The 15,779-nt window shown below is 38.9% G+C and overlaps 2 protein-coding genes across 4 annotated transcripts in view; both read left to right on the top strand.

Annotated features, from left to right (window-relative positions):
• LOC123881230 (ras-related protein Rab-37) overlaps positions 1–2,832 on the top strand; it is a 54,903-nt gene extending 52,071 nt beyond the window's left edge. For all 3 annotated transcript variants that reach the window (XM_045929927.1, XM_045929928.1, XM_045929926.1), the window contains 2 exons: positions 1,005–1,115; positions 1,630–2,832. In XM_045929927.1, coding sequence (XP_045785883.1) covers positions 1,005–1,115; positions 1,630–1,871 — 353 coding nt within the window. In that variant the 3' untranslated portion in view covers positions 1,872–2,832. The remainder of the gene's footprint in view (positions 1–1,004; positions 1,116–1,629) is intronic.
• A 3,577-nt stretch (positions 2,833–6,409) lies between these two features.
• LOC123881228 (zinc finger protein Xfin-like) lies at positions 6,410–15,325 on the top strand. The gene is made up of 5 exons (XM_045929924.1): positions 6,410–6,756; positions 7,411–7,557; positions 7,644–7,724; positions 8,090–8,170; positions 10,821–15,325. The coding sequence occupies exons 1-5, from the start codon at positions 6,616–6,618 to the stop codon at positions 15,081–15,083; spliced, it is 4,713 nt and encodes a 1,570-aa protein (XP_045785880.1). The 5' UTR covers positions 6,410–6,615; the 3' UTR covers positions 15,084–15,325.
• The last annotated feature ends 454 nt before the right edge of the window (positions 15,326–15,779 follow it).

Genomic DNA, 15,779 nt, shown 5'->3' with positions numbered 1-15,779 from the left:
AATCGATAGAGGAACTTTGTGACAACTTTCCCACGGGATTTCAGACCCTAAATACACGCGGACGAAGCTGCGGGCATCAGCTAGTCTTATTTTATTTTTATTACTAGCTGATGCCCGCAGCTTCGCCCGCGTGGATTTAGGGTCTGAAATCCCGTGGGAAAGTTGTCACAAAGTTCCTCTATCGATTAAAAAAAAAAATTACGCAAATCGGTTCAGAAATCTCGGAGATTTCGGTGTACATAGGAAGAAAAACACAACTCCCTTTTTGAAAGTCGGTTAAAAAAGTAGCCTATTTTACTTCCTGATCAATCCTCTACTTGTCTGTGAAAACCCCGTCAAAATCGGTCCAGCCGTTCCGAAGATTAGCCTTTTCAAACAGACAGACAGACAGACAGACAGACAGACAGACAGACAGACAGACAGACAGACAGACAGACAGACAAAAATTTTAAAAACGTGTGATTCAGTGTTGGTATCGTTCAAATAACCATTTGAGCTTAATATGAGGTAGTTATTTCGAAATTACAGACAGACACTCCAATTTTATTTATTAAATTAGTATATAGATATTCATGAAGTACCTACATGTAAAAGCGAACGAAATAAAAAAAAAAATGCTTGAAAATTCGTCGTTATGCTGCAGCCTAATTGTAAGATTGATCATTTTTCAAAATGACTAATGAATGAATGAATACAATTAGATATTATTACAATAGAGTGATGTCAAAATTTAACTGTAAATTGGAAAATGTAGAGACGAAAGAGGATTAATTATGTTAATTTTACTTTTAATGTGATTAAAGTTGCTTTGCTTATCAGTTATTAATTATGACATTTTTGTCGATTGAGTTTGGTTTTAGTTTTGAACTTTATTTTATTAGTGATGTCAACTTTAAGTAAGTAGGTAAATAATTGGATATTGAACAAAAATATGATACTTAAAATAATTTATTCATACTATTGCGTCATAACACTAAATAATTTAAATATATTTTTGCCCACAGCTCTTTTACTACTGTACGACGTAACCAACAAGACTAGCTTTGACAATATTCGAGCCTGGCTTGGTGAGATCCGGGAGTATGCACAAGACGACGTAGTCATCATGCTGCTAGGTAAAAAGTTATATTTACTTGTAGACTTATGTAATTTTCTTGTACACCAAGGAAAGTGTCCGTGTCCGCAATAAATAATTGCGTTACAGATTTCAAGCCATCCCTGTCGGCATCTACCTATCTCCTAAATTCAGTGACAGCTTATGATATTTAACAACTGTTTTTGGACTCTTTTCAGTGTTCCTACAGCTAAATTACTTATTGCCTCTGAAGTTCACGAAATAGGCCTGATGACATTGTTGTTTAGAACATTTCCACATCTAAATTCACTGCAGGCTTGATAAATTAAATCGGGCTAAGTACCTAGCTGTACCTATTGTATTTTAATAATACAGTAGGTGGGAGTATTATCTTAGGAATATGGTCAGGAATATCAGACGACCTCATTTTTAAAGATAACAGATGCCCTTTCACTTTTAAATTGAAAGAGTCGCATTCGAATTTCGAACATGATCCGCAAGCGCTCAACCTCGAACTATCCGACATAAGTGGAGCGGCACAAATTCTGTTCCAGGAAACAAGTCAGACAGCGGGCTAGAGCGGGCGGTGAGGCGGGAGGAGGGGCAGCGCTTGGCGAGAGAGTACCAAGTCGCATTTATGGAGACCTCGGCGAAAACCGGCCTCAACGTTGAAGCCGCTTTTGCCCACGTAGCGCGCGCTCTCGTCGCGAAAGCGAATCCCGCCGACCCCTCGAGGCTAGCGGTGCGCGCGCAGCCGACACAGGAGCACCGCTCCTCGTGTCCGCCATGTTCGTAGATTCCGCGCCAACTTTCAATACTCGAACGTGTTCGTGGACCAAAGGTTATGCTCATGCTCATGGCAATTTTAATACTTGTCGGGGATTTAAATGTAAAACGTTTTTTATCACAGATGCTATTCACCACGGCTATAATTATTATTGTAGTTTGTTTGATAATTTAAAATTAGGACATCAATTTTTCCACCATCATGTATCGACCAATGGAAAAAGAAGTTGGTGCCTGCCTTGAAATTGAGGCGAAACTCATTAAAATTCAATAATCTTGACCTGATGCTACAGTCAGGAACACCAGTGAACTGTGTTAGTGTGAACGACAAAATATAGCCATTTCGTGTTTGAGTTGGTTTATGGGTTTAGCTGAGTTGGTTTATTATATTTACTTGAATGTGACAAGTCATTTCACCTTGATATTATGATGTTACAGATTGTTCAGCACATGGCGAGTCCAATGTACCTATATGTATCATATAAAAAAAGTTTTACATTTGAAGCGGATAAATTATACTGCTTATTTGTATGAAGATATCAAAAATGAACTATGATTGTGTACAGCACAAAAGATAATTCATATACAAGGCTGAAAAAAATAGCACAATATTTGGAAATCCTTTGAAAACATTGACTTATACTTCCTATATTATACCTATTTTATGCTATTGCCAAAGTTGTACTTTTTTATTATCTCTAGTAGTTAAGCTAACCTTTTAGTATCAATTATTTCTCTCGTAACTTTCATTAAAATGACTTCAGGCCCTCCAGAACTTTCTAGTTCAATTGACCAGTCCCGTAACGGACTTTTATTTTTGTAATGCAATGCGTAAATTAAAAAATCGTCTAGATATACTGTATTGCAACTAAAAAGACTTCACTGAACGCACTCAACAGGGACACAGAGACACACACTGGCCACTGAATGATAGATACCGAGCTCATTTGACATTGTTTGGTTCTATATTGCTTCTTCACTGAGTGATATTAAAGTATTAAAATATTTTTTAAAAAACTTTCAACAGATCAAAAATAAGTATCAAATGAGCTCGGTGGCTATCCTTCAGTGTTAGACACTAAGTTAGCAAATCACCCCCCCAGATCTCTGTATTAGACTATATTATTCCTATGTCTTTAATAAGTACAATTAATTTAAGCTTCTAGCGTCCAACTTTCCTACAAAATAATTTGAGTAGCCTGGATCTACCTTAAAAGAAATAGTGGCAATATGTCTAAAGAAAATTGAATCCAGGAGACAGGACAATCAAACGAGTATTTTAATAATTGTTTTGTAAGTACGTGTAAAGTCTATTGCTAGAAATATAGGATGTTATAAAATAATCAAATCACATAATCCATATCGTATTATTTATAGGTAATACTCGTTAAAAAAATATTTATATAGAAATTTCTAACAAAATCTCATTTCAACAAATAACTGTGACATAGACACCTAAGTTATATTGTTTATTAAAGCTATAAAAAATATGAGATGTTTGAATTACTTTAAAATTAAGAAAAAATATAACTAACATTTACCTAAAGAAGATTATTATTTGTGATTTTCGGGTCTGGAAAGACACAAAGCGTGGCAATAATAGATCTTACGAGCCGAGCACAACGTAAAGTGTATGATCCCTTTAATTAATTTTTACAGACTTTTCCCTATATTACAACTTCTAGGAGCTGTGTTTTGTTGAGAAAGTACATTTTCGTGATACGTAGCGTCGTTGCCGTTATGCGTTGTGTCGAACCAACCCTTTAGCCGGGCATTACTTTTCGTACAACAACACTAAACAAAACAAACATACTTCGTAAACAAAAATAATATTAGGTAGTACTTAAATATTAAGATGCGAAATATATTGTATGAAAGTGAATACCATATAGAAATAAGCAAAATACCTATTATTCTGTATCATGCAAAGTGTCCATTAGCAATTGAACTTGCAGAAATAACTCTGCAAGAAATTGCGAAAGTTACTTTCCAATGGAAAACTTGCAGCGAGTGACTACACTGTGCAAGCACGGTAATATTATACATAATATTACCGTGGTGCAAGTGACTTGTCAAAGCTGTAGGTAAGTTTTTTTGCTTGTGGATGGATACTTTGTATTAAGTAAAATAATGAAAATCTACTAAGTATGAAATTTTAAAACCAATAAGTACCTAATTGTAAAAAATACATAATAATTGATAAATTATAAAGTTTACTCGTTGTGTCATTGAATGTTGCTTAATGTGCGCAAAATAAAATTATTATCAAACACATTTAATGGATTTTATTTAATCATCATCCTGCCTGTTGTCGGCCTCCTCTCAGAATGAGAAGGCTTTTAGGTCATAATCCGCCACGCTGGCCCAGTGCGGATAGGCAGACATCACACACCGTTGAGAACATTATGAAGACCTCTCAGGCATGTAGGTTCTTTTAAAATGTTTTTGTTCACCGTTAAAACAAGTGATTTTTAATTATAATTAATGGCTGACACACAATTGAATATCAAATTGGCAGTTGCAACTCCACAACAGTTGCAGGAAAATGCCATTTTGAATTCAGGCCATTACAAAAAATTGTGATTATCGCAATGTAATGATCATAAGCTTCCGTGTTAGCACTAAAGCTAAAAAATGTTATGGTATGCAAAATAAGTTTTTTAAGAACTAAGAGGAACCGAAACGGAAGTCTGGCAGCCAAAAAGAAGCGGAGATGAAGACACCCCGATTTCCTGGATCGCACTTAATGGGTACAATCTAAAAACAACATCCTAGGTACATAGGTAGGTACCTAAACCAAATAGAATACAGCTACACAACCTTTTAGATTTAAATACAGTTCCAAATTATTGCCTTCCTGGACGGAGTCCACAACGCAACAATTCGGATTTCGCCTGTAACATGTTACCTGTACATGTTACATGTAACCTGTTGGTTGCCTGACCGATTTGTCTACCTACGAAACCCATCGACAACATAATCAGTAATGAGATATCACTTAAGTACCTATATTCTGTTGCTGAGGAATTTGCCGAGTAGAACTATTTTGTTTTGCTTAAAAGGCTGACAGCAAATAATACTCTTGTCTCAGACTTTTGTTTATCTATATGATGCCATTTATCAATTTATTATTTATACTTTAATAAACAAATATCAAGGTTATATAAAACACTTTTGCTATATTAACAAAACAAAAAAAATACAAGTGTAAATTAAAAATTTACTATAACACCCCCGACAAGTGAAGGTGACAGTAAGAACTAGAAAAGAGCTGATAATAACTTTCAAACGGCTGAACTGATTTTCTTGGATTATAGCTAAGAACACTCTCGATCAAGCCACCTTTCAAACAAAAAAAAACTAAATTAAAATCGGTTCTTTAGTTTAGGAGCTACGATGCCACAGACAGATACCCAGATACACAGATCAAAACGTCAAACACAAAACATACGTCAAACTTATAACACCCCTCTTTTTGGGTCGGGGGTTAATAAACTACACCGAAAAACTTCACATAAAATTTCTTTCATAATTCAAAATATCCCGCCATAGAACATGGCAACTGACAGTTTGACAAGTTTGTCGAAGTTTGAATTTGGCGCCGTACTTTTTATGTACACAGACAGAGATGGAGGATGGTTGTCAGATATTGTAAACATTTTAAGCCTGTGACTTGTAAAATTAAATTCAAATTTTATTTTTTTACAATTATACTTAATACTAATAATATACAATAATAATTACAATATAATATACTTACTAATAATATTATTTTTATATTAAACCAGCAGCTCCTTTTTTATCCACACTAATATTGTAAAAGTGCGAAGTGTATAGACACTTCGCACTTTTACAATATTAGTGTGGACAATCTTTCAGTGTGACACAGACAGACAAATGGTCTGTCTGTCTGTTCCCATTGCACGGCTGTGCCGCTTTACCAATTTTGACAAAATTTGGTATAGAGATAGTTTGCATCCTAGAAATGAACAAACCCCTTATCCTGAGAAATAATTTATCCCAGAAAGATGAAAAAATTCCCATGAGATTTTCAAAACTTAAAGCAACAGGGACCAAGTTGCAGACATCATCTAGTTTTAAATATTTTACGCAGCACAAAATATTGTAATATTATAATAGTAAAATGGATTTTATTTTTCTTGTAAGACTTTATTTTTCTTACTTTAAAAAAAAAGTATGCGCAACAAAAAGGCGTCCAAACCTCAGATCGTCTTAGAAAAGAAAGAAGTCAAGAAAAGTCTGCGCTTTCTGCCTTGAAGGAAGGATTTAATAATGTTGATGATCATTCATCATGGGCTTTTCACTGTGAAATTAATTTACTGAGAATATCTGATTTCATGAATACCACGAATTTCCAAATCCATTGAAATCTAGTGTTGAGCCAAGTAGTAATAAGTAATTTATAATATTGGTAAGAAAACAAAAAAAAAAACTTTGGTATTGTAACTTTTTGGGTTTGAAACACCTGCAAATAGTTGTATTTCGTTGGCTTGATGTTGGTACGCCTGACGCCAGATTATGCGCACATGCGCAGAACGACAGGTGGTCGCGAGTCGAGCCAGCTACCCCGAGGCCCGACCGAACATCGACTTCTCATGCTCATCATCAGCCGCTATCGTGTTCAAGCAAGAACGATATGCAGTGCTTTGTGTTCAAGTGGTCGTGGTGACATGGCGTCCGTGTTTTAAGTGTTTTAAAAGGTGTTAATGCGTTAAAAGTTGTGTTTATTTACAATGAATGTGAATTATGACCGTGTTTGTAGACTGTGCTTGTCATCTCGATGTGAATTACTACCGATATTTCCTACCACCAGTTCGGATGACTCGGATCCTCCTGTCCTCGCTTCGAAAATAAAAGACTGCGTGTCAGTGCAGGTACGTAGTGCATAAAATAAGCGTAGGAAAGAAGTTTCGAGTGAAAGTAGACCCTCGGTGTACGTGAGAACTCGTCATCCGGCTCAGTTCGCATAATGACAGGCAACGCTGCGTCTAGGTGAAGATGTCGTAAGAACGTCCACCATTTTGTAATGCTCCACAGCTATCGCTCGACTCGTGGCCGTGTCGCGTCGCGTTCCGTGCAGCCGGCACGGGGCAGCCCGCGTGATGAGGGTCAGCTATTCGCATAATCGCCGGGGTTTGGCGAGGCGGGGGTCTAGGCATCGCTAGCCGGGCACGGCGTTGGGCAGCGGGCGTATTGATTTATCGGACGACCAGGGCAGTGCAGCTCGTCCTCGAGCGAGCGTCGGTGTCGGCGTGAGTGTCGATGTGTGCGTGCCTGTATCGAGCGGTAACCCTCGAGGGGCTCTCGTCGCTGGCGGCTGGTTGCCACTCGGCTCTCGACTCGTTCCTACTTACGGGCGAGAGTCGAGAAGCTGGCGCTCTGCGTCGCGCGGATATACCTACGCCTACCTACTTAGTTTCTCCTCGCGTATCTACACATGAGGCGCGGTTCGGCCCATGTGTAGATAGGCGATGGAATGCGCGCGTTTTCCTCCTCAGTACGATGAATGTCGCCCATTATTTTTTCAGATAAGCGAAAATGACGTTCTGCCAACCAATGTCTGCAGGAAATGCATGGATAATGTCAACAACTGGCATATATTTAAGGCTGTGTGTGAGAGGAGCCAAAACAAATTACAGTCTCTGACTAACAAGGAAAGCAGCCAACTTGAAGAGGTGGGTCATTGTTTTTTCTGGAATGGGTTTAGTATTGTCAGCTGTCAAATGTCTATGATCACAATATGTTTATTATGTTTTTTCAGTTGAATATAAAAAATGAGCCTCTATCTGATGAAGCCTATGATGATGGAGTGGTCATTGATGGATCATACCCAGACAGTGAGGTGTGTATCTGGCAACTTTAATTTTTATACTTTATCAGACTTTGTAAACACAGTTGCACATTGATAAATAAGTATGAAATTGTATTGATGGAGTTGACTTGTTTTAGTGTCAAGGACATTAACAGCAGATGCCATGTCATCATGCTGGCATAGTAACTAACTGAATAATGAGTCTGTTCTTTTACAATATTCTATTTAGAACAATCATTCATTCTTTAAAATATTACTAAGACTTGAATATTTGAATTTAAAAAATATTCCTAATTTTCTAGGAAAGACAGAAAAGTTTTTTTTTTCGGAGCATCTTGATAAACCCACTTAGTTTTTTAAATAATAATTCTTATATATTTTTGTATAAATTCCAGAATGCTGGCCCATCAAATAAATTGCAGCCAGAGGGTCCCCCGATTTTGGCTTCACTGGGGCTTACGCCAAGAAGTGATAAGGTAAAGATTAAGTACCCTATGTTCTTATCACTGAATGAGACACACTTTTAATGTACTGATATGGTATTCCAGTGTTTAATATGGCACTGACTCTTTTTTGTTTATTATTACTTTTACTTCAGTGTGCAAAATATTTAGGACACTAGTGTGAGAATGGTTCAATTGAATTAATTTGGTCCACAGAAATATATAGATCCAAGAATGGACTGGCAACGCGTACATGCTATATTGGACCTGGTCCAAGAAGACGAAGTTATTGACTCTCTGCAATCAATGGAAGAATGTGATGTCATACATCAATCAGACCACGACTCTGAGACTGAGATAGATCTCTCGTATGAACCAGTGGCTGACGACTATGTTGATTACAAGAATGGGTATTTGTGTAAGAACAGGAAAGTTATATTGAAGAAACCCAAACTAACCCCGGAGGACACAGTCGCTAGAATCAAAGAGGTTTCCAAACTAAGCAAGCGAAGCTTTGTATCCAACAAGCATTGTACTCAACAAAGAAGTGCTTGGCAGATGCTCTTCACTGATGACTTGCTAGAGCTCATAGTAGCTTCCACAAATGAAAGAATAGACACAAATAGTAAAAAATCAAAACCCACAAATCTGACTGAGATTAGAACATTGATCGGAATATTGTATTATCATGGAATTATGCGACCAACACATCCAAAGATCAGCGACCTCTGGCATGAGGAATATGGAGCTATTTGTGTAAGAAATGCTATGACATATGAAAGATTTAAATTTATTCTTGAAAATATGAGCTTTGATAGTGAGGATGACATCATTGTCCAGTTTGATGTTATGAAACGTTTGCGAAAAGTGTTTGAAATATTCGCGCTCAACTGCAGAACTTCCAAAGAAGTGAGCAACATGGTTGTCATTGATGAAATAATATTACCAATACACGGCCCTTGCCCATTCCGATATAACATCAAGAAAAAGAGTTTAAAAAATGGTATTAAATTGATGCTTTTAATAGATCCCGTAACCTTTTACGTCACGAATCTCGATGTTATAACAGACCCGTATTTTGGTTGTGATGAAATAGCTGCAAAGTTAGTGCAACACTTAGCAGGAACGGGAAGGACGATTATCATGGACAGCTGGTTTACATCCGATTCATTGATTAACCGTTTGAAAAATGACTATAACTTGTTTACAATAGGTGCTCTTCATCCAAACGATGAGAATATACCACCCCTCTTCTTATCACAGTATAGAAAGAAGAAGACTTTCATAAGTGGATTCATGGACAAAGATAAGACATTAAGTTCCTATGTGAACCAGAATTTGAAAGTTGTCAATGTACTAACTAATGATCCTAAGTTTTATAAGAAAGGGAACAGCAGCCATACATCAGTGGTTTCTTTTTATAAAAAGTATCATTCTTCTGTACAAGTGGTAGATGTATTGATGCATTACTATACCACGATGCAGCACACAAATGACTGGACGCTTTCCTTATTCTTCATGCTGTTGAACATTGGTTCTGTTAATGCTCAAGTCATATGGAGTGCGCATGACCAATCCCACGTAGTGCAACGCCGTTTATTTATAAGAGAGTTGGCGTTAAGTTTAATGGGGACTAAGGAAAATATTATGTATACACCTACGATTGACCTCAATTTTAAAAGACCGAAGTTTTCACTACCCGAGCACTCAGCGCCGTTTTACAAAAATCGACGTCGGTGCAAAATTTGTTTCAAGTCGAGTTTCAAGAGAGATCGCAGAACAAAACAGTTTTGCATTAAATGTGGAACATTCATTTGCAAGGAGCATACTGTCAATCTTTGTACGATTTGTGTAGCTCCTTAAAAATACTTTATCTTTAAAATACTTAAGTAGTATAAAGCAAATGAATCAATCAATTCGTTTTCCAATTCTGTGCAATTGCGGTTTTTAGAGTTAGAAGTGAAATAATTAATATTATTAAGTATATAATGTATATTAATAAGTGAAATATAATATACTTAATATAATATGCTTAAGTGAAATTTTATATTGCATCGTTATTAATCATTGGTATTTAGAAGTGATGGGTAATTTAAGAAAGTTTAATGTATTGGTTATTCATTGGTAAAGTATAGTTTATTATTTGAATAAAGAACATAATTTATACTTAAACTTTTTATTTTTATTTAACAACATTAGTATAAAATAAAAGTTAAAGTAGATTCTACGAGAAGATCCTATAATAATTACATAGTCTTAAAACTAAATGTACTGACTAGCCAAATATTAGCTAATGCCCAGCATGCATTGCAATGTCTCTTTATTTTTTTTTTGTGGCACCTTTTGTAACTTTCACGCAAGTGCCAACAACAACTACACAGCTTCAACTCAATCGGATGAACGATGCGCGAACGCAAAGTATACGAGCACACAAACATTAATTTTTACATACATACTCATATTTATAAAATTATTTTGTATAAATTAATCACTGAATCTCTTCAAGATTGTAAATAATAATGCATTTATCATAATAAATGAGTTTACAATTTAGATTACTTAGATTGAATTTCTAGAGTTGTAGGTATATTCATTCATGGATCTGTAATTCTTTATTCTGACCAACATTTTTAAACTCGAACGTGGTTGAGGTTTCATGTCGTATATAATTTGATTATTTCAGGGCGTGGATAGTGAAAAGGACGAGGATTATGAAGAGGAAGAAGATCGCGAAGAAATGACCGAGCAGCAGTCTTATAGAAGTGTGCCTCAAATGCCTGAAGTTTCCATCACCGTCATGCGCCCAACTGGGGAGACTCTTCACGCTCGTCAAGGTATTCAACAGATCGCCTCTAAGGACTGTCTGGTTTGCGGCCGCTCCTACAGATACTCACACAATGCACGCAGACATGAACTGGGTGCCCACGGTTTCGACAGATACACTAACAAAACCACAGCAAAGAAATCATCCTACAGTCATATGCTACCCAAATTTAGGCCCAATCCTTTCAACCCTAAAGCACGTTTGATGCCGAATCCAATCAACCACAAAATGCAATACATACCAAAACCTGTCCCAACTAAAATGATGCCCCAGAAAGTTGTTGCACCACCAAAACCTATTCCAATTAGAACCCCTAAAACTCAGCAGAACAATTTACCATACCCCCTTCGCATTAAAGCTTTAAAAGACCTGCAAATAAAGAAAAAGGAACCACAAATATTGAAAACTTTACTTACATCGAAGCCTGAAGTTTTAGTTTCCGAACCTGAAATAATAAACTCTGGTCCAGAAAGTCCCGAGACATTGATCTCCGAACCAGAAATAGCATCCTTTCAAGTGGAGACAATTCTATCAGAGCCAGGTGGCTTTATCAATCAACCCCACGAAGACGATGAGATGGAAGATGATAATAATCAAGAGCAGAACTATGACACTGTTGATATGGAATCTGATAATGAAATAGAAATCGCTCAGAAGCAAGAAAACAATATTGATATTGAAGAGAATCATATTGGAGTTGATGCTGAAGAACAGGCACAAGAAGACGAAAACAATGATGAAGGTGATCATGAAAAAGAACGTATGGAAGATAATGTGGATAGTCAAGACATGAGTATCGAGAATAATATTAATGCAGACCTTGTAACAACCGCTAAAGAAGAACAGGATGAAGATAACGGCGAAAAGGAAAATAACGACCAAGATGCCAATCACGAAGACAATGAAGATGACGAAGATATGCCCCCAATGAGCATTGCTCCTGTGGTCGAGATTAATGAAGATTTACAAAATAACTCTTACAACAGTGAAGGTAATGAAGATGAAGACCTCGACGAGACAGTCGATCCCAATGACACTGTTGATGGTGATGAACCAACAGCAAAAGAGTTAGATCCAAATAAAGTGTATGTTACTAAATCACAAAGAGATTTCATTTTGCAATATCGTGATATTATTGAACAAATCAACACGAAGCTTTGTCTCTGTTGTAATAAAGAACATCCGCGTAGAAAAGCGGTAATACAACATTTACAGAAAAATGGGCATAAAGTTCCTAAACATACATGCTATAATTGTGTGGTTACATTCACTCACATCGGAGCTTTACTCAGCCACATGAGAGCTAACACTTGTACCAATCTGTGGAAAATAATTTACGATGAAAAAGGCATCCCTGATGATATGGTAGTGGAAGATGATGAAGAACCAAAAGACGTGAAAGTTCAATATAAAGACATTCTCAATGCAAGATCTTATGCATGCAAATTGTGTCCAGCCAAATTCCAATTGAAGCAGTTTATAATGAAGCACGTCCTAGACGTTCACGAAGATGGCCAATCTCGAGTCCCTCATTCCTGCGTTCATTGCGGGTTACGATTCAAAGAAAAAAGTATCGGCAAGAAGCACATTCGCAATGGAGATTGTACTGTTTACATCGCTTGCGATTTATGTTCTGAGAAATTCTCGACTACACACGAGTTTAACGAACACGCCGTAGCCGCCCACGCGGGCAGCTTCGACCCGGACAGCCAGAGCAAGTGCGTCGACGGCAGGCCGACGGACTGCCCCATCTGTGGAAAGAAGAACAGCAGCTATCCTAATTTGGTCAAACACTTGAGAGCGATACACGACGATGAAAAACCTCATCACTGTCAACATTGCGATGCCAAGTTCGAACAAGCGTCCGAAATTAACAAACATATTTACATGGAGCACTCCAATCGAATGCTGGGTATGACCACCGAGCCCGACATGTCGCTCGTGAAGGAGGAAGCCGAGGAGTACCACTACTCGTGCACGGAGTGCAACGCCATCTTCGAAACCGTCGACGCGTGGACCGACCACCAGGTCGCGGAACACAACCAGATCGCTCACCACTGCGACCAGTGCGAGAAGAAATTCTTGCGTCCGTCAGAACTCGCCGAACATAAAAATACACATCTCCGAGTTAAATTCTACCCATGCAGTATTTGTTCCAACTCTTACAGCTCTCCACAGAAACTGTCCGAACACCTCCAACAGGCTCACCCCAGTGGTGGTCGAAATTCGGATAGTGAATTTTACTGCGATATATGCGTACGATCGTTCAAGAGCCGTCAGGCGTTTTCTAATCATATGCGTATTCATGCTAAAGTGCCCACAACTAATAGGAAACCTGGTGAACCGAAGGGCTTTCCACCTCAAATAATAGGAAAGCCCATTAAACAATTTTCAATGCAACCCGGATTCAGCCCATTTGTGCCGAACGCCCCTTACTGCTGTGACATTTGTGGAAAAGGATTCATGCATAAGAAAAACATATGGAAGCATAAGAAGGTGTTGCATGCAGATATTCTCAATGACAGAGTCGATAGCGAAGAGAATACTATGCACGCGTCTACCGAGGAAGACGATTACAATGTGGACGAAAATGGCGCAATTCTGTCTACTCCGCAGTTCAATAGTTTCAACTTTACAAACCTTTCCAACAATATGCAACAGACATCACAAGATGCGCTCCCATACTCCTGTGACATATGTTATAAGCGCTTCCCGCTTAGAACGAGTTTGTGGAAGCACAAGAGAGCTAAACATGGAATCGCGTATGGTTCAAACGCAGGTGGCTCTGAAGGCCAACCGGCACCGACGCCGTCAGAAGGCAGGTCGAGTTGCACCATATGTAAAATATCATTTCCCGATAAGAAGTCTTACTACCGTCACAGAAAAAACATTCATAAATCTTCCGTACAGATGTGCAAAATTTGTGGAAAACCACTCAGCTCGACCTTAGAACTTTACGAGCATTTGAAGGCAGCGCATGCTCGTGAATTGTTGGGTTATGACGCCAATCAAGGAACGAGTAAGCAAGAGGCCGTACAAGAGGCGGAGCCGGACTACGATGCAGAACAAGATCTGGTCGACCCCGGTGCTGAGTTCCAAGCGCGATATCCATGTGATACTTGTGGCAAACAGTTTGTTGGCTTATTGGCTTTGCAAAACCATCAGTGTATCAATCAGATAACATCGCAGCCGCAAACCTTCGACTGTGAAATATGTCACAAGAGCTACACTTCGATCGCCGCTTTGAAGAGCCACCGCGGCTGGCATCTGAGGTCTCCCGACGGTAAGGCGGCCGCGAATAACACGGGACTCTGGATGCCTCAGAATAAAGTTACGACGAAAATAAGTAAACACGAGGTTACCGAACCCATACCGACTCGCGCGTCCCAACCGACGCCGACCACCAGCGTGCCAAAGAGGAGGTTACCACCGGAAGTGGAGGTCACAGTGGTTAACCCGAATAAGAAGTTACGGTCTGATGATTCTATCGAAATGGAACACCAAAATAACTTGTCCGGTGGACCCGAAGACAGGTACTGTAACATTTGCGACAAAGAGTTTACCAAGCGAGCTGCATATCAGCGTCACATGGACGAGGTGCACCAACCTAATTCTGTGTTCTGCCCAGTCTGCGATAAGAGCTTCACTCGAAAGTCTACGCTCATCGTGCATATGAAGAAACATTACGAAGGAGGGGAAGGGACGTCTAGTTTGGGTCAAATGGAGGATGACGGGCACGCGTGTGACGTTTGCGGCGCTCAGTTCGACAGCGTGAAGGATTTGAGTAAGCACAAGGCCTTGCATCACGCGGAAGACTCCGGCGGCGACTCGGACGACGACGGCAGCATGCCGATGCCGCAGCCCGGGGAATTCACGTGCGGCCAGTGCGGCGACGGCGTGGCCACTCCGCGCGACCTCATCGCGCACCGCTCGATGCACGCCACGCCAACCAAGTTCTTCTGCAACATTTGTAAAGTTTACTTCGCGCGCGCCCTCGACCTGTCCTCTCACACTCGAGCCAGGCACTCGGACAACGAGAAAGTTTTCTTCCCTTGTGCTATGTGCGACCGATTTTATATGAACAAAAAGAGTTTGCAACGGCACATTGAAATGATGCACTGATTGCTTTAAGTTGCAATCGGTCCTGCTTTAAGTTCAATTATATAGAGGGACATTGACCGTGACTTAAATTGAATGAGGTTTCCTTAGAGTGGCGAGTACAGAAATAAGAATAAAAATAGAAATGTTATAAGAGTGTGAGACTGTGGCTAATTCTGTTCTACACAATCTTTAAACTAAACTGCATTGACGGGTCTAAATCTAGCGCTATCCTTCTCGGCAGGGAGCATTACGAAAGGGATAGCGTTCAGTTTAGGGATTGTGCACAACAGAATAAGCCACGTTGTTGTCCATTTTATAGCGTAACAGCTTAATTTGAATAGCATTGGACACTACATTTATGTACTTTCTCATAATTATTTTTGTATGAAAAATCATAAACACGCTGTCTCGGTATTAATACAGCAGCCGGGCGATTCACACTCGATTCGGTAAATTACCGAACGATAATTATCGAATCGAGTGTTCTGAATCGCCCGGCTAATAACATTTCTATTTCGTTATTTAGATTTCTGTGGTGACGAGACTTACGTGATATTAAGTGTCATTTCTAATAATTGTAAATACGATTGCCAGTGATTCTCGCGAGTCCAGTACGCGACGCGACGGTACTGAAGTATCTTTTACTATACGTTGTCATTCCTTGGTTGCCATCGGGCAGATAGAGTTATAATGATTCATCTTAAGAGGGGTCTCTCC

The sequence above is a fragment of the Maniola jurtina genome, chromosome 3, assembly GCF_905333055.1.
Source record: "Maniola jurtina chromosome 3, ilManJurt1.1, whole genome shotgun sequence".
NCBI lineage: Eukaryota > Metazoa > Arthropoda > Insecta > Lepidoptera > Nymphalidae > Maniola > Maniola jurtina.
This window is presented reverse-complemented; position numbering and strand designations above follow the sequence as displayed.